Source organism: Mirounga leonina, unplaced genomic scaffold (assembly GCF_011800145.1).
Source record: "Mirounga leonina isolate KUSES-001 unplaced genomic scaffold, KU_Mleo_1.0 Mir_127, whole genome shotgun sequence".
NCBI lineage: Eukaryota > Metazoa > Chordata > Mammalia > Carnivora > Phocidae > Mirounga > Mirounga leonina.
In genome coordinates this window covers 74,560,103-74,581,741 of record NW_023270316.1, presented here as the reverse complement: position 1 = coordinate 74,581,741, position 21,639 = coordinate 74,560,103, and the positions used below count along the sequence as shown (strand labels likewise).

At 36.0% G+C, this 21,639-nt stretch overlaps 1 protein-coding gene across 1 annotated transcript in view; it reads right to left on the bottom strand.

Annotated features, from left to right (window-relative positions):
* The window catches only part of LOC118009101 (phospholipid-transporting ATPase IB-like), a 217,108-nt gene that overhangs the window by 100,544 nt on the left and 94,925 nt on the right, over positions 1-21,639 (bottom strand). The window contains exons 24-26 of the mRNA XM_035002919.1: positions 12,888-13,026; positions 5,527-5,591; positions 177-349 (exon numbers count right to left, since the gene is read on the bottom strand). Coding sequence (XP_034858810.1) covers positions 177-349; positions 5,527-5,591; positions 12,888-13,026 — 377 coding nt within the window. The remainder of the gene's footprint in view (positions 1-176; positions 350-5,526; positions 5,592-12,887; positions 13,027-21,639) is intronic.

Below are 21,639 nucleotides of genomic sequence, written 5' to 3'. Positions count from 1 at the left end.
TCTGCTTTCTAGGAACATCTTAAGCCTGACAATTAAAATTAAATTCATATATCTCTCTTCAATTTGAGCATATATTTTACTAAGAAATAACTTTGCTTCTACAAAATTGTATTTCCATGTCCACATTTTCTTTATATAAAGCAGGGAAGGAAAAAGAACAGTGAATATATCCTTACCTACAGCATAATACTGCTCTACATGAGAGGGCCAAATTGAGGAAGCTCCTCTTAATTCCAGAATGGAGGGCATACTTCAGTGTTTCACCATCAATGATAAGGGCCAGGTCATTTTCTTTACCTATCCGGGTTCCGAGAGCTTCACAGTTCTGAGTAACTGCTTGTTGTGTTGCCTAAAACAAAGGTGGGGGGAGGGAATCACTTTATTTTTCTCATTTTAAATATAAATGAAAAGACTTCCTGAATCAAGATGGTAGTCTGAGGCATATTTTTACCTCATTCTTTCCTTCAAATAGCTCACTGAAATTAAAAAGTAAATAACATGAGAAGAAGTTTGACATCATTGGTCATCAGTGAAATGCCAATTGAAACCACAATGAGATAATACTTCATATCCATTAGCATGACTAGAATCAAAAAGTCAGATAATAAGTGTTGATCAGGATATAGAGAAATGCAAAACTCCCATACACTGCTGTTGGGGATGTAAAATGGTGTAGCCACTTTGGAAAAAGTCTGACAGTTCCACAGATGGGTAAACATGGAGTTTACCCATGACCCAGCAATTCATGTATATATACCCAAGACAAATGAAAATTGTCTACACAAAACTTGTATGTTTATAGCAGCACTATTCACAAATGCCTAAAAGTTCTAACAACCTAATGAATGGATAAACAAAATATGGTATATCCATATAATGGAATATTCTTTAGCTATAAAAAGGTTATGAGGTATTAATGCATGCTACGACATGAACGAACCTTGAAAATGTGGTAACTAAAAGAAGCCAGTCACAAAATACTGTACGCTATTATGATTCAATTCACATGAAAGTCAAGAATAAACAAACCCATAGAGACAGAAAGTAGATTAGTGGTTGTTCAGGGTGGGGGAAGGAGGATGAGAGAGATGATAACTAAAGAGTAGGGAGATTCTTTTAGAGGTGATGAAAGTGTTCTAAAAGTTGACTGTGGTGACAGTTGCATATATAAGTGAAAATATTAAAACAGATTGAATTGTACACATTAAACATAACTTTTATGTGATGTGGATTATATCTCAAGCTGTTTTTTAAAAGGTATAGAAGAGTGAATTCATATCAGTTGGAAAATACAGATGGATGTTAATAGCATATCAGAAAGTTCAGAAAATTTTGGAGAAAAATATCAAAGGTGGGAACAAAATAATGGAGTGAACTCTACAAAACTGAGTCTCAGGCTTCTAAGGGAGAAATAAAGAAGCTGTAGAGACTCATCACTCAATTTAAGATGTGTGAGCATCACCTCCCTTAGCTTATTTTCCTCACCCAACCTTTCCTTCCTTCATAATTCACATAAACTGTTGGAAGCTCAAAATTTTAGAGAAATGACTCCTCATGCCAGTTGCAGAGTGGAAAATTCAGGAATTTTAAGGAAAATATGTAATAAAATTTTAAGTTATATAGATTAATGCTAAAGAAAATTCCTTCATCAAATATAAGTAAAATAAAAAAAATATCAGTTACCACTTTCTATTGAAACATTAGTGAAATAATAAGCTTGCCAAAATATTTCTTGATTCTTACCAACTCTGTTTTACTTCTATGACTATGTGAAATGAATGCCATAAAATACTAAATCATATTTTAAAGATTATTTTATTTAACTATAATTTTCAGTTATATTCAATGATCTACAGAAATCAGAGATTTTTTTATGATCTCCCCTAAACATATTAATAAATGAAATTTTAAGAAAATGTGCCACCTGGGGAAAAATTTTAAAGCATAACAGGCATCAAGCACCAAAAGCTTTAATGAAAAAAATCCTCCTCCCTATTTTTCTCAGAAGATCTTCATTACTCAATACTCATTACTCAAATGAAATAACTGTTTTTCCCAAAAATAAAGTTATTTTAATAATCCTTGAATTACTGAGGGCTTTATAAACCTGAAGGTCTAATAACAGATGGAATTCAAACACTTTAAATTTGCATTCATGCTGTGTAGGAACTATGAGGTATTATGTGTGTGTGTGTGTGTGTATAAAATATATGATATATATATATCGTATTAAACATTTCTACTTCTGCTTTTTCTACACAGTGGGCTGCATATCTCATCAATGATCTCAAGTGACTGTAATTGTTTTGTTGCCCCAAAATAATCTGGCAAAATTGAAGTTTTCCTCACTTTAATATTCTTCTCACATTTCATTTGGTTAGTGAACACAAAACTTCGTGCTTTTCTAGTTATATATTGTTTTCAATTTTACAGCTTCTTAGAACAAGTAAATGCTTGGAACTAAAGCTATTAGTTTAATGTCTTATTTTTTTCTTCTACTCCTAAATTGGTTCTCTTTACCAGTCCTTTTGCTGCCGATGTTAACAGAAGCTAAAGGTAATTCTTCCAACATGGTTCACTCTAGAACATGAGTACCTTAGTCATTTGCCAACATTAATTATGTAAAATCCTGCAGCACAACCTGTAGCACATTATATGGGAAAATTGCATTATATGCTTCATATGTAAAACAAGTCTATCAGTAACTAAGTAATGGTTATTTAAGAATGAGTTTTGAAAATGACATAACTCTAAAGTTTACAGGAATTTAAAACATAAGAGAAAATCTTAGAGAAACAAAGTACCAGGATCACTATGTAAATCATAATATGTAAGTGACAGAGTTTTCCATAGTAAGCTTCACTAACAAGACTAGCTTCTGGAAAATTCTAACTTATTCATCTAATTACATATGCAACTTCATTCCTCTCAAAAACTTGAGTGCTGTCCATTGTACAAACTTAAATTAAAGGTCAAAAGTTAGTCAAAGGCACTGAAATTTCAACAATGACACATAAAGAGCTTGGATTCACCACTGTCATCCTTATAGAAAAAAGCTGAACAAAGTGAAAACCAACCTTCTTTGGACCTATCAGAGATAGGTGAGATCACATGACAAACTTCCACCAGAAATCTGAAGAGACAAGGGAATACAGAGAATCACAGCTGAGCTCTGTTTAAGTGGAGCAGAAGGTACTACTAAAGTCACAAACTGGTAGGAACATTTAACTGGTCATTTTGAGGAATTGACGTAGGCTGAGTATGGGTTACCACGAAAATGAGACACTCCTTGGGTTGCAATCTTGATGGGTGAAGACTCACATTTTTGTGGATTTACTTCTAGAAACCTCACCAGGTTCTCATGGTGAAAAGCCAAGAAAAATTCCCCTTGTGGTTCAGGCAGGAGGAGGGGGAAAGTGAACATTTTGATATATGCTCAGAGCATTCTCCATAATGAAAGCCTAGTCTCCAAAGTTAAAGACTTTCCCAGAGTCTTATCCCACCTAAAGGGAAGGGTGTTTACCCAATTCTAGCCCCCTCTAACCTCCCTGTCTCACCCAAGGGGAGAAAAATACTAAGAAACACCTATAAAGACACAGGGGCACAGGCTCACTAAAGGACAGATTTAATCATAAGAACACTTCTCTTCCCACACACCTTACCACACACCAACGGGGCCCTGGTATAGTAATAGTGCATTACACATGAAAGAACTGTGAGGTGTGGATCTATTTAAGGAAGAGTTCTTAGGGAAACCCAAAGACAACAAGGGGGACTAAACAAGGACACTAGAGGAATTTGGAGCTTCTCATGTGTATAGCTAGAGCAAACATTAAATACAGCCAGATTACCATAAAACTTCACATTAAAGGCCTTTACTACAATTTCTCTTACCATATTCATCATGTCCAGCTTTCAACAAAAATTACAAGACATGCTAAAAGGCAAGAAAAAGCACTGTCTGAAGAGCTAAAGCAAGCATCTGAACCAGATTCAAAAATAACACAGATTTTTGAAGTATCAGTGAATTTAAAATAAGCTATGATTAACATGTTAAGGACTCTAATGGAAAAATAGATAACATAAAAGAACAAATGGGGAAGATAAGCAGAGAGAAACACTTAAGAAAGAATAAAAATAAAATGCTAGAAAAAAAAAAAACAGAAATGAAGAATGCCCTTATTGGGCCCAACAATAAACTGCACAAAGTCTAAAAATTAATGAGCTTAAAGATATATCAACAGAAATTTCCCAAACTGAAATAGAAAGGAAAAAAAAGAATTAGAAAAAAAAAACCAGAATGGAATATTCAAGAACTGTGGGACAATTTAAAAGGTCTAACGTACAGCTAATTGGAATATCAGAAGGAGAAGAGAAAGAGAACAGAACAGAAAGAAAATTTTAAGTACAAATGACTAAGAATGTTCCCAAACTAATGGCAAACACATAACTACAGACCCAGGAAACTTAGAAAACACCAAGCAGGGGCGCCTGGGTGGCTCAGTTGGTTAAGCAACTGCCTTTGGCTCAGGTCATGATCCTGGAGTCCCGGGATCGAGTCCCGCATCAGGCTCCCTGCTCAGCAGGGAATCTGCTTCTCCCTCTCCCACTCCCCCCTCTTGTGCTCTTTCTCTCTCTCACTCTCTCTCTCAAATAAATAAATAAAAATCTTAAAAAAAAAAAAAAGAAAAGAAAACATCAAGCAGGGTATAAATACCAAAAAATTTACACCTACGCATATCATATTCAAACCACAAAATCAAAGGCAAAGAAGAAATGTTGAAAGAAGCTAAAGGGAAAAATAAAGTAAGAAATAGCAAGCTTCTCATCAGAAACCATACAGTTGAGAAGAAAGTGTTGAAGGAACAAGAGACACCAACCTAGAATTCTATATCCAGTGTAATTATCCTTCAAATGTGAAAGAGAAATAAAGATTTTTCCCAGACAAAAACTGAGGAAATTCAATGCCAGCTAATCTGCCCCATAAGAAATATTTTTAGTTTTTCATGGAGAATAATTATGATATGTGTCAGAAACTGAGATCTACTTTTAAAAAAGAAGACTGAAAAGGAATAGATGAAATTTATGTAAATTTTTTTAAATGATAAGAAAATTACACAGTAAAAAATATTTAACAGAAAATAAATGGCTGTAGCCATTTAAGTTTTAAGGGCAAGGAGGTTCAATATTAGATTACAAAATCCTTTCATTTCTTCAATGTATATGGCACCTATCTACTCAAACTTTTGATAAAGACTGCTATTTACACATATTTTCTCTTTCTTTCTTTCTTTCTTTTTTTGCATTTTTAAAATCAAAGATCTGAGTGTTGGATTTGGTATGATGTCAGTTTGGGTGATAAAGGACTAGCCTAAGAATGAGGCAAGAAATGAGGACCAGAGGTAATGTTCTAATGGACTTGAGTGAGAGTTCAAGGCAACTTACGTAGATTTTAAGGTATGGGGGAACACTGAAGTAACAAATTGGTTACACTCATATTAAATCAAATTTTTAAAAATCACTTACCTCAAATGAGTTTGAATTCAATCGAATATGAGGCATGTGAGCTGATATCAGTTTACAGGAATATGCTACCAAGAGAGAAATAAAGATGTCACATATTTCAAGACTCAATGCCTTCCATGAGTTCATTTTTTAGAATAAGAAATCTATTTAGGGGCTCAGTCATTGAGCGTCTGCCTTTGGCTCAGATCGTGATCCCAGCGTCCTGGGATCGAGCCCCACATCAGGCTCCCTGCTCCACGGGGAAGTCTGCGTCTCCCTCTCCTACTCCCCCTGCTTGGTGTTCCCTCTCTCTCTATGTCTCTTTCTGTCAAATAAATAAATAAAATCTTTAAAAAAAATCTATTTATATACTTTCTTCATAATACTCTCTGCTTTATGATTAGGTCAAAGCCTAGTAGCTCATCACAAATAATGAGCAAAAGGTTGTAGACTGAAAAAGTTGAAACATTGCTTCATCTAATCTTAATTGGCAACCGAAATAGAAATAGTTGGGAAGGTGCATATAACTAATGCTTAATCTGTACTTTTAAATGTCTGTGGATTTTTATCTTTATCATCTTTATATGATATGAGATTCAGTTCATGCTTTGTAACAATTCCAAGTCTTGAGGAAGCCTGTGTATTAAGTTCTGTTGTATCAAGCTGCTATATCAACAGTATTATGTCTACGTGCTAATAAAATCCTAGGTAGGATTGAAGGAAATAAACTCACCCAATGCTCATAATAACGTTCAATGTGATGATCAAGTTAGACACCTCAGAGAGCATTTTCCAATTTGAAAACTAAGTCATTCTCACTTTAGAACTTAGACTGAGAATATTTTTGTAAATACGGGACTAGCCTACGAGGGCCCAAATACAAAATCACATCTGTATCTACAGGAATGAAACTATCTCTGAGATAGATGAACCCTTATCAAAAAAGTTTGAGTCTTTGTAAAAGCAGTCATTTTAAAGTTCTATGAAGCTGAGGAAACATCCACTAACAAATAGTCGAAAAATAGTCACTTTCTTTTCCTCCTATAGGCTCAAAGGGGCACAGTAGGAAGGCTGCTGGATAAATGAAAGGAATTAACCCCGCTGTGAAAATAATAGGAAGTAGTGATTTGAGTGTAAGAAGAGAGCCCTGCAAATGTTGAGCGAGTTAGGACAGTATTTTTCTTCCTTCTTATAGGTTCAGTTTTTGTCCCTGAGAACTAATTGTTGAACTAAGAAGATAGCGCGTGGGTGTTTAACTCGGCATCTGTCCAAATCCAAGAGACCTCCCGCTCTCCAGAGTGCTAGTTCATCTTCTCCTCTCCCACCCCAGCTGTCCTCTCAGCAAAATGGAAGTATGGGGTCCCTTGTTCAAAAACCACGGGGTGGGGGGAGGGGAGGACAGAATGCCATTATAGATTCTAAAATAGAAAGGTTTTCTCTAAAAATATTTTATATTTATAAAATGTAACAGGGGTAATGGTGATAGACAAAAAGCAACATAAACTTACAAATTGCAAAAAATATATAGTTTTGGTGCCATAATCTTATATAATGTGATAAAAATAAAACTTTATTAATGTGATATCTTGTTTGATCATAAGATTTTTCTCTTACACTTCTGCAAATTCATTTATTCGATCATTAAAACTTATACTTTTAGCAACTTTATTTTCAAACAATATATGTAGTTGAAAGCAATGTTTGTCACTCTTGGAAAATGTAAGATTGTCAGTAATTTTTGACCATTTTTAATTTTGAGCATGATCTTTCTGATGTAACTATTACTAGAGCTTTTAAGATTTTTTTATAGGCTGTGAGGACTTTGCGATGAATTTCTGACATATTTTGAAAATTAAATTTTTGTATATTTGTAACTGATGATTCTTATGGAACAAATTTTCTAAAACTAACTGTTCATATAAATCAGTTTCATGTAAATTGGAATTTAATTTAAATGTAAATTTATACAATATCATTTTAATATTTCCTTTGAAATTTCCTGAAACTTGTGGACATCATACAGAAAAGCAAAAGTAGCTTCATGATTTTTATATAATTCAAAATGCCTATTTATGTATTCTATTGCAGCCTATCCAATTACAGGAGACAATCACTTTTATTTTTTTTTTTTAAGATTTTATTTATTTATTTGACAGAGAGAGACACAGCGAGAGAGGGAATACAAGCAGGGGGAGTGGGAGAGGGAGAAGCAGGCTTCCTGCCGAGCAGGGAGCCCGATGCAGGGCTCGATCCCAGGACCTGGAATCATGACCTGAGCCGAAGGCAGACGCTTAATGACTGAGCCACCCAGGCACCCCGAGACAATCACTTTTAAATGGTCTTCTTAATCAATTATTGGTTCATCTGATGCTTCCTATGTAAACAGTGTCATCCCCTCCCCCCACCAGAATGTAACGGTCTTTAAATTTAATTTCTATTTCAAAGCCTGTGGATATTTTTTTGCCCTATTGCAGTGGTTTTTCAAAACCAGAGATTCTAAACTTTTCAAAGAATTCTAAAGATTTCCTGATATGTTTTATTGCAATGTTCATGTGTCCACTTTCATTTTGTGGTAAGTTACGACAAAGTTAACTGTCTAAGGCTGGCAGTTTCTGTACCAGCCCCCAGATTGGAGAGTACATATTTGTGCTAGACACAGACAAGCCAGCCCACTGTGGGTTCTTGTGCTGCCCCCATGAGGAACCTTCCTTTCTCCTGAAGCTGTTGTTGCTGCTGCTGGCTCTCTATAGACAAAGCCAAAGGTCTCCATATATTATGATGAAAATCCAATCACTATGCAAGCACTGAGTGCTTGCTTGTACCCAGCATTATGTTGGGTGCAAATGAAGATTTACAACAGATATATGATAAGCCTCTAAAACCTAAGGAATCAAAGCTAATGCAAAAGAGAAAAAAACCCCAGCATATTGGTAAGCGAAATATAATGGTATAAATGCTGCTGAGGTCAAGAAGCAGCAGATCATGTTGAATCATGCTGTCAGAAAGTTTTCAGAAGTCAATAGAACTGGTAGTCTTAGAAAATAGGCAAAAATGTGGGGTGCCTGGGTGGCTCAGTCGTTAAGCATCTGCCTTCGGCTCAGGTCATGATCCTAGGGTGCTGGGATCGAGCCCCTCATTGGCCACCCTGCTCCACAGGAAGCCTGCTTCTCCCTCTCTCACTCCCCCGGCTTGTGCTCCCTCTCTCATGGTGTCTCTCTCTGTCAAATAAATAAATAAATAATCTTCAAAAAAATTTTTAAAAAAGAAAATAGGCAAAAATGTGACAGTGGTCCTTATATAGTCACTTGTGACCATTGTCAAAAACCAGTCTTGACATACTGATTGCTAAAAGTCACCCTCCTGCCAAATCCTTAGTCAAATTTTGTTTGTACTCAGAATCAAGACTATGTTTAGTCTTTTAACCACAAAAACATTAGCCAACTTGAGCTCCAGGAGAGCTGATGGTAATTAGAACTGTCACCACATTCATAAGGCAGCAGCCAACATTTTCAAAGCCCTTACTGTGTCCAGTACTTTAGAGAGAACTTCACATATACATCTCACTTAATCATCACAACCACCAGAGTTATCATGGCTATCTCCATTTCATTAATGAGAAAATTGAGGGTTAGAAAACCCCACAAAAGCACAAGCTCATAAATATAGAGGCAGGAGATTCAGGCTCACAACTGTGTCCTTGGTAACTCTAAAGTCTGATTTTCAACCACTATGCTCTACATTCTCTTCCAAAGATATAAAGATGTCGGCTCTCAGACAAGCTCCATCTTTTTATTTCTGAATCCATTCCCTAGACATTTGAACCATGACAGTAACACAAGAGCTCTCTAACCAAAGGCTATTGCTTTTCCTGGAAAATGCTAGAGCTCAGAGAGCTTCTAAGAAAACAAATTATGTCAGCACTGTCTTCAGTTTATACTAAGTTCATGGACTCCATCTTTTAGCTGGTCTCTGCAGGCGTAGCCTCTAAGGGATGATAATAAAATTTAAGCTGGGACCCAGTACTCAAAAGAGGTCAGGGGACTGTGGGCTGCTTTCAGCCAACAGACATGTTTTGCTTTGCCCTTACAAAGTTTTATACATTTAAGTCAACATCTGTGCATCAGGATATTTCATATGGGAGACAGAATTCCCAATTATCTCTTAAAAACTAAAAACCTAGGACCCCTGGGACTCAATCAGTCAAGTGTCCATCTTTCGATTTCCATTCAGATAATGATCTCAGGGTTGTGAGTTTGAGCCCCACCTCAGGGCCCATGCCCAGTGTGGAGCCTGTTTAGGATTCTCTCTCTCCCTCTCTCTCTCTGCCCCTCCACCCCCTAAAAATTTTTTTAAAATTAAAAAAAAAAAAAAAAAAAAAAACCCTGTGCCAATTGCAGACATTTCCAAAAGGCAAGGATGCACTGGCTGCCCCTTCGGGGGCCAGCACCCCCTTGTGGACATTGCCCTTCACTCTTGTCCTGCCTGGTTCTCCCAGATGTTTGCAAGCCCTGCTTTAAGAAACTGGAGAGATTGTTTCCTTTCTTCCTTCAAGTTACCACTAAACAATTTTTTTTAAATGAGTGCAATTAGATATAGCAGTTATCTAAAAATCCAGTTATTCTCAGCAAAGAATCCTTCAAGTGAATTATAGACTTCTACTAACAAAAATAGGTCTCATCCAATAAGGATAAAAATTCCCCTACCAACAACAATGGCTATGTCTCATCTAGGTTGGGTTTCAGTCCTGAGCTGAGGAGACAAAGGCTCAGGAAAAACAAACAATCCTCCGCTTGTGGGTCTGGAAAAAGGGATTGGGAGCAATTTAGGAAGGTGATGAGAGAGCAATCGTCCTCCTCTGTGGTGCTCTGTCCACTGAGCCCCTTCACAGGATATACACCAAGTTACCGTGGTTGCTGAGTTCATGATTACCAAGAAGCATAGCAAGTCACACTAAAGCCGAAATAGGGGAGAGCTGGCAAAAGTAGCATGGTATGCTCTCAAAATTTGCCAGGGGGATAAATGAGTGACTACATCATAGTTGGACTCCTTTGGTGAGTCCTTAATAATTATGTTAATATCTAGCATTCATGAAGGACTGTAAGTGCTTCACACCAAGCTAAGCTCTTCACAGGGATTACCTCAAGGTGTCCTCACAACAATGCTATGAGGCTAAAACTATTATTATCCCCATTTTACAGACAAGAAAATTGATGTTTAGAGAGGTTAAGCAGATCCTTCAAAAATAGCCAACCCTTCACTGACTGTGTTTTCTTCCAGCTACACCCTATTTCTCTGCTCCCCTTCACAGCAAAATTCTGAAAGACTCATCTGCACTCACTACACCGTCATCAGTGAGGGCTGACAGATCAACCTACCAAATGGACCCCAAATTTAGTCCCTCTCTCACACGCCCCATCACATCCTAGTACAAGTCATCAGCATCTCTTGTCTAGACTTTTATGAAGGCTTCCTACCTGATCTCCTAACTTCCATTCAGCCCAGTCTCCATACAAGAGCCAACAGATTGTTTTTAAAATATAAACTAGATCATATTACTCTCTTGCTTAAAACCATACACATTTCTTATTGTGGCCTGACAAGCTTTCATTTCCTATCTTCTCTGCTTTGCTCCCCATATTCCAACCACTCTGGCCTTTCATTTGTTCCTCGAATATGCACATCCCCACACCAGGGCCAATGTGCTCATTATAATCTTTGCCTGGAACACTCGTCCCAGAGATCCTCTCAATGCTTGCTCCCTCTTTCCATTTGGGTCTCTGCTTCAAAAGTCACCTTCTTTACAGGTGTTCTGTTTGATTAGCTTGTCTACCTCTTGCTATGCCTTGCTGTGTTTTTATTCTTAGCACTGATTGCAATATTACAAAATACAGTGATTTATTATTTTTATCTTTTCTACATGGATATAAGTTTCATAAGGACAGAGACTATTACTCAGGTTTTCATTCCCAGCTTCTAGATTTTCCTGGTACCTAGCAAGTGATCAATATTCACTAAATGAATGAATGTAGAATAAACAAATGACTGGAGACAATATTTAAAGGTGGTGTCTGGTGCATACAGACTCGTTTTATCATATATGTTAATCTAACTGGAGCTGACTACCATGATGATTATGAAAAACATAATTTCAATTCCTTCTCACCATCAAAATGTGAATATTCCCAGCTAACAATTGACTTTTCAACTCCTATTCTGCACATCTCAACTCTAAGATACAATCATACAGTAAAGGGGGAAAAAAGGCAAAAAAAAAAAAAAGTGACATTGGAAAAAAAAAACAATTGTTTTTCTCCCTGTCTGATGACTTCCCATTCAGTTTTTCCTCCATGAGAGACTCTTCATATATATATATATTTTTAATTATGTAATGTTAATCACCATATATTACATCATTAGTTTTTGATGTAGTATTCCATGATTCATTGTTTGCGTGTAACACCCAGTGCTCCATGCAGAATGCGCCCTCTTTAATACCCATCACCAGGCTAACCCATCCTCCCACCCCCCTCCCCTCTAGAACCCTCAGTTTGTTTTACAGGGTCCATCGTCTCTCATGGTTCATCTCCCCCTCCGATTTCCCTCCCTTCATTCTTCCCCTCCTGCTATCTTCTTCTTCTTTTTTTTTTTTAACATATAATGTATTATTTGTTTCAGAGGTACAGGTCTGTGATTCAACAGTCTTGCACAATTCACAGCGCTCACCATAGCACATGCCCTCCCCAATGTCTATCACCCAGCCACCCCATCCCTCCCACCCCCCACCACTCCAGCAACCCACCATGAGAGACTCTTAACTGTAGGGAACAAACTGAGGGTTGCTGGAGGGAGAAGGGGGTGGAGGGAAGAGGTAATTTGTTGATGGGCATTAAGGAAGGCACGTGATGTGATGAGCACTGGGTGTTATATGCAACTGATAAATTATTGAACACTACACCTGAAACTAATGATGTACTACAAGTTGGCTAACTGAATTTAAATTTAAAAAGAAAAAAACCAATTGAACATTCTCACTAATAATCAAAATGTTTATGAATAAACATACATAATACAAAGATAGGTATATACATTATAGGGAAAATATGCCGTAACTTCAAATTTCAAAGGAAAGGAACAAGAAACATACATATTACTCATGTAAGCATTCTGCAGTCTATATTTTGACAACGTGGAGGAGACAGACTCTTTGCCTTGCTTAGTTCGCTGAAATTTTCTGCCATGTGATGGCAAGATTCCATTGCACTCCATTTACCCAAAGGCATATAAAACAATTACTTGAAGTAAGTTCAATCATTCATTCTTGATACCAGTATATATTTAGAATACCTGTCCAAACAGATTTTCTAAAACTTCATATCTGTTACCTATGTTAATTGCAGTTTCTTGTTTATCTCCTGTCAAAACCCATATTCTTATGTTTGCTTTCAGTAAAGTTGTTATCGTTTCTGGAACACGTGCTTGAAGGCGATCTTCAATGGCTGTGGCTCCGAGAAGCAGAAATTTCTAGATATTTTTTTGAAAGAGATATTTTTTATTACTAGTTAAGATAAAAAAAAAAAAAAAACATGGGGCGCCTGGGTGGCTCAGTCGTTAGGTGTCTGCCTTCGGCTCAGGTCATGATCCCAGGGTCCTGGGATCGAGCCCCGCATAAGGCTCCCTGATTGGCGGGAAGCCTGCTTCTCCCTCTCCCGCTCCCCATGCTTGTGTTCCCTCTCTGGCTGTGTCTCTCTGTCAAATAAATAAATAAAATCTTAAAAAAAAAAAAGGTAAAAAAACATTTTAATATGGAATAAATAGGGCAAATTTTGACAAATGTTATGCAGTCTACCTATTATGTGAAGTCCCATACATGTCACACACACACACACACACACACACACACACACACACTTTCTTCCTAGTCTCTTCCACTCGTCTATTTGTCCCTATTTTGCTACAGCATGAGGCAGTGTAGCATGATAGTTATATAGGCTCATGGGGGCACCTGGGTGGTTCAGTTGGTTAAGCATCTGCCTTCTGCTCAGGTCATGATTCCGGGGTCCTGGGATCCAGCCCTGCATCAGGCTCCCTGCTCCGCGAGGAGTCTGCTTGTCCCCCTCCCTCTACCCCTCCCCACCCTGCTCATGCTCTCTAATAAATAAATAAAATCTTTAAAAAAAAAAAAGAATATCTAGCAGATTATAATTAGGCAATTAAACCTAGAGAGGTAAGCCCCCTTCCTTTATTATTCTTCAAAAAGTATCATGATAATTCTCAGCCTCCTCCTACTTCTGTGTGAATTTAGAACAAACTGCTCAAGTTCTATAAAAATCCTATTGGGAATTATATGCATTTCCTTTATTATTTCCTGTATTACACTGAATTTATAAATGACTTTGAGGAGAATTGCCACATTTATTATACTGGGGTTTTCTATATATTCTATACACCTATCCACTTATATAAGTCCTTACAAGAAATTTCATATTTTCTCCATAAATTTCATAGCACCAGATAGTTTATAGTTTTTGTTCCTACTGTGAATTATTTCCCTATCACTGTGGAGATCTGAGCAGAAGCTCTATGGTAGATAAAAAGGTTTCTATAAAGCATAAGTTGTTTCCCAGAAGCCAGCACAACCCAAACATTCAGGGTTTTTCACATTGCTATTAGTTGTTAAAATGAAATTAAGATATAAAGCAAGCTGATTCTGTGCTGATAATTAGAACTGAAATAATTTGAGATACTATCATATATAAACTATAAATTAAACTTTAAAATAACCATAAAATTTTTAGCCTTCTCAATGACCAGGTGAATTTTTAAGTGCTAAATATTCAAGTATATCAATCCTATTAGACATTCTTTATCTTCATGATTCTATTTTTGGGCTATTTCTACTATAATACTTTCAAGATATTTCTGTATTAAAACTTTGGATTTTAATGTAAAATTTCCCATAGCTAGCAAAAAGTATTTTCAGTAATGATTTATGTTTCTGGGTATGAAACATGGATTTTTAAAAGAATACTTTAAACATTTTCATGATGAAAACACACAGCTAACTAGGAATCAAAGGGATCCCTTCCTGATTATGGCAAGAGGAGGGGGAAAGTAAACATTCTGAAATACTCCCAGATTATTCTGCTCTCCTCACAAAGGCCTGTACTCAAAGGAAACTATCTTATCAGAGGCTTATCAACTTGGGCTTATCAGAGCCTGTCAATCTGAGGGAAGGGAAATACTCATCTCCAGCACCTTCCAGTTTTTGACATGGGGGAAGACACAGAACTCAGACTCACAGAAGATTGAGATCTAATCAAGGGCTAAACCACAGATCTCCTCTTCCTCACCTTACCACATCAGTCTGTCTCTCACATGAATGTGAGGGATTGCCGAAGGAGGAAGTGTAAGGTTCAGACCCTGTTTAAGAAGGAGTTTCTAGGGAAACCTGAAGATAGCAGGAGGATGAAAACAAGGACACTAGATGCAATTTTAGCCTCTCATACCACAGCTATAGCAAACAGTAAACACAGCCTAACTTCTAGTCAGAGAAACATGAAACCTCACCCAAAAGGCCTATTTGCCTCATTCCTTTTATCCAATACCTCATGTGTGGCTTTCAACAAAAAGTTATAGGGCAGCTCAAGACAAAAATCACATTCTGAACAGACAGAGCAAGCATCAGAATTAGACTCAGACTCAGATATGACAGAAATTTGGGAATTACCAGACTAGAAATTTGAAATAACTATGATTAATATGCTAAAGACTCTAGTGGTAAAAGTAAATGACATGTTTACTTTTTACAGATGGATAATGGAAGCAGAGAGATAGAAACTCTAAGAAAAAATCAAAAGGAAATGTTAGCAATAAAAAAACACTGTAACATAAATAAGGAATGCCTCTGATGGGCTCATCAGTTGTCTAAACATCCCCAAGGAAATAACTAGTGAACGTGAAGATATGTCAATAAAAACTTCCCAAACTGAAAAACAAAGAGATAAAAGAATGAAAAAAATAAAATAAAATACCAAGAACTGTGGGGCAATTATAAAAGGTATAACATACATGGATTGGGAATACCAGAAATAGAAGAGAGGAAGGAACAGAAAATTCTTGAAATAATTATTGGTGAGAATTTTCCAATATTAATCACAGACATCTAACTTAGACCCAGACCTCAGAAAACACCAATCATGATAAATCCCAAAAATCTACACCTAGGCATTTCCTATGCAAACTGTTTTCAAAAGAAAATCTTGAAAGAAACCTGAGAGGATAAAAAAAACAAAAACAAAAACAAGAACAGCCTTACCTATACAGGAACAAGGATAGTAACTACATTGGACTTCTCTTTCAAATCTATGAAAGCAAGAACAGAGTGGAGTGAAATAAAGTGTTAAAAGGAAAAAACACCAAGCTAGAATTTTGTATCCAGTGAAATTATTCTACAAGTGTAAAGGAGAAATAAATGCTTTCTCAGACAAATGAAAATTGAGGAAATTCATTGCTCACACACCTTCCTTGCAAGAAATGTTAAAAGTTCTTCAGAGAGAAACAAATAATGCAATATATGTTAAGAAAAATTAAAAGAAGAAGAAGAAGATAGCGGGAGGGGAAGAATGAAGTGGGGGAAATCGAAGGGGTAGATGAACCATGAGAGACAATGGACTCTGAAAAACAAACAGGGTTCTAGAGGGGAGAGGGTGGGAGGATGGGTTAGCCTGGTGGTAGGTATTGAGGAGGGCACATTCTGCATGGAGCACTGGGTGTTATGCACAAACAATGAATCATGGAACACTTCATCTAAAACTAATGATGTAATGTATGGGGATTAACATAAGAATAAAAAAAATAAATTAAAAAAAAAAGTTCTTCAGAGAGAAGTAAAATAATGTAGATTAATAACTCAGATATACATAAAGAAAGGAATAACATTAAAGAAGGAATAAATAAAGATAAAATGATATCTTTTATTTTTCTTATTGGTTTAACAGATACGGTTTTCTCAAAATATAATAACAACGATACATTAGGTGATTATGGGCTACGGACAAATGCAATGTATGGCAGCAATATAAGAGATTGGAGAGAGGAATTGGAAATACTGTTGTAAGGTACCTGTCCTACCCATGACATGGTATAGTATTATATGAAAGTGGACAATTTAATTGTAAAGGTAAATTGCAAACTCTAAGACAACCACTAAAAACATTTTTAAAAGAGGTATAATTGAAATGCTAAGAAAGGAGAGAAAATAGATCAGTTAAAAACCAGACAAGGCAGGGAAAAAAAGTGGAAGACAAAGAAAAAACATAAGAAAGGGTACAAATAGAAAATAGTTACAAATATGAAAGATATTAAACTAGTAATAACTGTAAAAGTGTATGGTCTAAATATACCAATTAAAAGACAGACACTGTACGAGTGGATTTAAAAAAAAAAAAGACAACTCTATGTTGTCATAAGAAACACATATTAAATATGAAGACACAAATAGATTAAAATAAGGGGATGGAGTTGGCTAATTGAATTTAAATAAATAAAAATTTAAAAAATAGAAGGATGGAGAAAGATACACATACTAACACTAATAAAAGAAACTGGAGTAGCTATATTAATTTCAGACAAAACTGACTTCAGAATAAGGAAAATTACTAGGAATAAAAAGAGGCATTGCATAATAATAAAGGAGTCAATTGTCTAAGAAGACGTAGCAATCTTCAGTGCACCTAACAACAGAGCATCAAAATATATTAGACAAGAACTCATGGAACAGCAAAGAGAAATAGATGAATGTAGACTCTAATACTTCTCTGTCAGTAATCAACAGATCCAACAGAGAGAAAATCAGTAAGGATATAATTGAACAGAACAGAGCCGCCAATTCATTGCATCTAACTGACATTGAGAGAATGTTCGTTTAACAGCAGAATACACTTTCTTCTCAAGCTCAACGAAACACTCATTAAGATAGACCACATTCGGGGCGCCTGGGTGGCTCAGTCGTTAAGTGTCTGCCTTTGGCTCAGGTCATGATCCCAGGGTCCTGGGATCGAGCCCCACATTGGGCTCCCTGCTCAGTGGGAAGCCTGCTTCTCTCTCTCCCACTTGTCCTGCTTGTGTTCTCTCTCTGGCTGTCTCTCTCTGTCAAATAAATAAATAAAATCTTTAAAAAAAAAATAGACCATGTTCTAGGCCATAAAGCCCACCTTAGCAAGTTTTTTGAAAAATAGAAATTATCAAAGTATGCTATCAGTCCACAGTGGAATTAAACTAGAAATCAATAATAGAAAGATACCTGAAAAGTCCCCAAATACCTGGAGATTAAGCAAAAACACTTCTAAAAATCACATAACTCAAGAGAAATTTAAAAATATGAACTAAAATAAAATGATAATGCAACTTAACCAAAATTTGTGAGAATCTAACACTCATAAAGTTTCAAAGTCTTTTAAAAACCCTCAGCAAACCTAGAACAGGGGGAGACTTCTCCAACTTGATAAAGAACATCTACTAAAAAACCTATAGCTAATATACTTAATGGTGAGAACCTAGATACTTTCCCTCCTTAAGACAGGGAACAAGGTAAGGATGTCCCTCTTCCCACTCTTATTCAACATCATACTGGAAGTTCTGGTTAGTATGATAAAATAAGGAAATAAAAAAACTAAAAGGATTGGGAAGGAAGAAAAATGCCTTTGCAGATGTCATGACTGTTTATGTAGAAAATTCTAAGGAATCAACAAATGGAACTAACAAGTGACTATAGCAATGTTATAGGATATGAGGTTAATACACAAAAGTCAATGAACAATTGGAATTTGAAATTAAAAACATAATACCATTTACTTTAATATCAAAAAGGCATATATAAGTATAAATCTAACAAAATATTTACAAGATATGTATGTGGAAAACTACAAAACTCTGATGAAAGAAATATCATGTTCATGGATAGGAATACTCAGTATTGCTAAGATGTCAGTCTTAATCATGGAAAGTTATTTTGTGGATATCAACAAATTGATTCTAAAATTTTTATTGAAAGGCAAAAGATTGAGATTAGCCAAGACAATAGTGAATAAGAACAAAATCAGGGGACGGACACTACCCAACTTCAAGAGTTACTATAAAGCTAGAGTAATCAAGATAGTATAGTATTGGTGAAAGTATAGACAAATAGGTCATTAGAACAAAATAGAAAACCCAGAAATAGACCTACACAAATACAGTCAACCAATCTTTGACAAAGGAGCAAAGGCGATTCAATGGAGAAAAGATAGTCTTTTTCAACAAATAGTGTTGGAACAACTGGACGTGCACATTTAAAAAATAAAATGAATGCAGACACTGACCTTTGACTTTTCATAAAAATTAAGTCCAAATGGATCATAGACCTAAATGTAAAATGCAAAACTATAAAACTACCAGAAGATAAGAGGAGAAAATCTAGGTAACCTTAGGTTTACTGATTACTTTTTAGATACCAAAAGCATGATCCATGAAAGAAAAAATTGGTATTTAGACTTCATTAAAATTAAAAACATGTTCTGTGGAAAATACTGTGAAGCTAACAAGAAGACAAGCTACAAACAAGGAGAAAATATTTTCAAAACACATATCCGATAAAGACATAACCAAATATGCAAGGAACACTTAAAACCCAACAGTAAGAAAATAAACAATCTGATTAAAAAAGGGGCAAAAGGTCTAAGCAGACACCTCACCAAAGAAGATATACAGGTGTCACTAAGCATATGAAAACATTATATGTCATCAGAGAAATGCACATGAAAACAACAGTGAGATACCACTACATACCTATTAGATTGTCCAAAATCCAAAACACTGACAGCACCAAATGCTCGCAAGGGATGTGGTGGAACAAGAACTCTTATTCATTGCTTGTGGGAATGTACAGCCATTTTGGAAGACAGTGTGGCAGTTTCTTATAAAGCTAAACATTGACTTAGCACATGATTGGGCAATCATGCTTCTTGGTATTCACCCTAATGAGTTGAAGACCTATCCACAAAAAAATATAGTCTTGAGTATTTATAGCAGCTTTATTCATAATTACCAGAACTTAGAAGCAACCAAGATGCCTTTCAATAGGTGAATGGATAATGTCTGTGGTACATCCAGACAACAGATTATTATTTAAAAAATATTTAAAAAGAAATGAGCCATCAGGGTGCCTGGGTGCCTCAGTTGGTTTAAGTGTCTGCCTTCAGCTCAGGTCATGATCTCAGGGTCCTGGGATCAAGCCCCGTGTTGGGATCCCTACTCAACAGGGAGTCCGCTTCTCCCTCTTCTTCTGCCCCTCTCTCCCCACTTGTGTCCTCTCGCTTGCTCTGCTTTCTCTCTCAAATAAGTTAAAAAATAAATAAATAAATAAATAAATAAACAAACAAACAAACAAACAAACAACAAACTTTTAAAAAATGAGCCATCACGTTATCATTAAAAGACATGAAGGAATTTAAATGCACATTCCTAAGCAAAAGCAGCCAATCTGAAAAGGCTACATACTTATGATTACAGCTATATGACATGCTGGTAAAGGCAAAACTATAGAGACAGTAAAAAGAAGATCAGTGGTTGCCAGGGGTTCAGAAGGAAAGAGGGAAGAATGAATAGGTGAACAGAGGAGATTTTTAGGGCAGTGAAACTATTCTGTATGATACTGCAGTAGTGGATGGTGACATGCATTTGTCAAGACCCATAGAACTATACAACAAGAGTGAATCTTAATGTAAGCCATGGAGTTTAGTTAATCATAGTGTATCGATATTGGTTCATCAATTGTAACAAACGTACCACACTAAGGCAAAATGTTAATCATAGAAGAAACTGTGGGAGGGAAAGAGAGGAAGTATATATAACTATCTATACTTTTTTGGCTCATTTTTTTTCTGAAAACCTAAAACTACTCTAAAACTCTAAAAAAATAATATATTAATTGAAAAATGGCCAAAGGATTTGAATAGACACTTCTCCAAAAGAAGATATACAAATAATCAAAAAAACACATGAAAAAATGTTCAACATCATTAATCATTAAAGAAATGCAAATTAAAATCACAATGAGATACTGCTTCATACCCACTAGGATGGTTATAATAAGTTACAGGTAGTAACAAGTGTTGGCAAGGATGTGAAAAAATTGGAACCCTCAAACACTGGTGGTAGGAATGTAGAATGGTGCAGCCACTTTGGGAAAATAGTCTGGCAGCTTCTCAAATGGTTACACAGAGTTGCCATATGACCCAGCAATTTCACTCCCAGGTATATTCATAAGATAAATTAAAGAATGTGTCCACATGAAAACTTGTATGATTACTTACGGAAGCATTATTCGCAATAACCAAGTGGAAACAATCCAAATGACCTTCAACAGAAGAATGGATAAACAATCAGGTATCTACGCAATGGAATACTATTTGGCATTGAAAAGTAATGAAATACTGGTACATACTACAATATGGGTGAATCCTGAAAACATTAAGCTAAGTGAAAGAAGCAAGTCACTAAAGACCACCTATTTTATGATTTATTTATATGAAATATGCAGAGAAGGTGAATCTATAGAGACTAGAAGTAAATTAGTGGCTGCATAGGGCTGGGGGAGAGAATAGGACGGTAACAAAGAGTGAATACTAATGGATATGGAATTTGGGGGAGGGTATGTTGAAAATATTCTGTGTTAATTGTGGTGACGGTCTCACAATTCTCTAAAAACTGTAGTTTATATACTTTAAATGGAAGAATTGTAGGGTATGTGAATTATATCTCAATAAAGCTATTGTATTAAGAAAAAACAAACAAACAAGGAATGCTTCAAAGTCTAATTCAATCTGCCAATATGTCAAATTTATGTTTTACCAATAGAGTGACCCTGGCAACATGAAAGTTAATTACTTTAGCAGTTATGCTCTAAGTTATGATGTACTTAATAACTATTGATACAAATGTAGACATTGTCTTTCTTACTCTTACCCAACAGGAAAGAAACTTAGATCTTATGAGTGTCCAAAGGAAATATATTCAAGAGGTGAAGAAGTACTCCTGGCCTCAAGATCTAAGAAGATGATCAGAAAATACCTCCCTAGAACTGAAAACAAGTAGGAT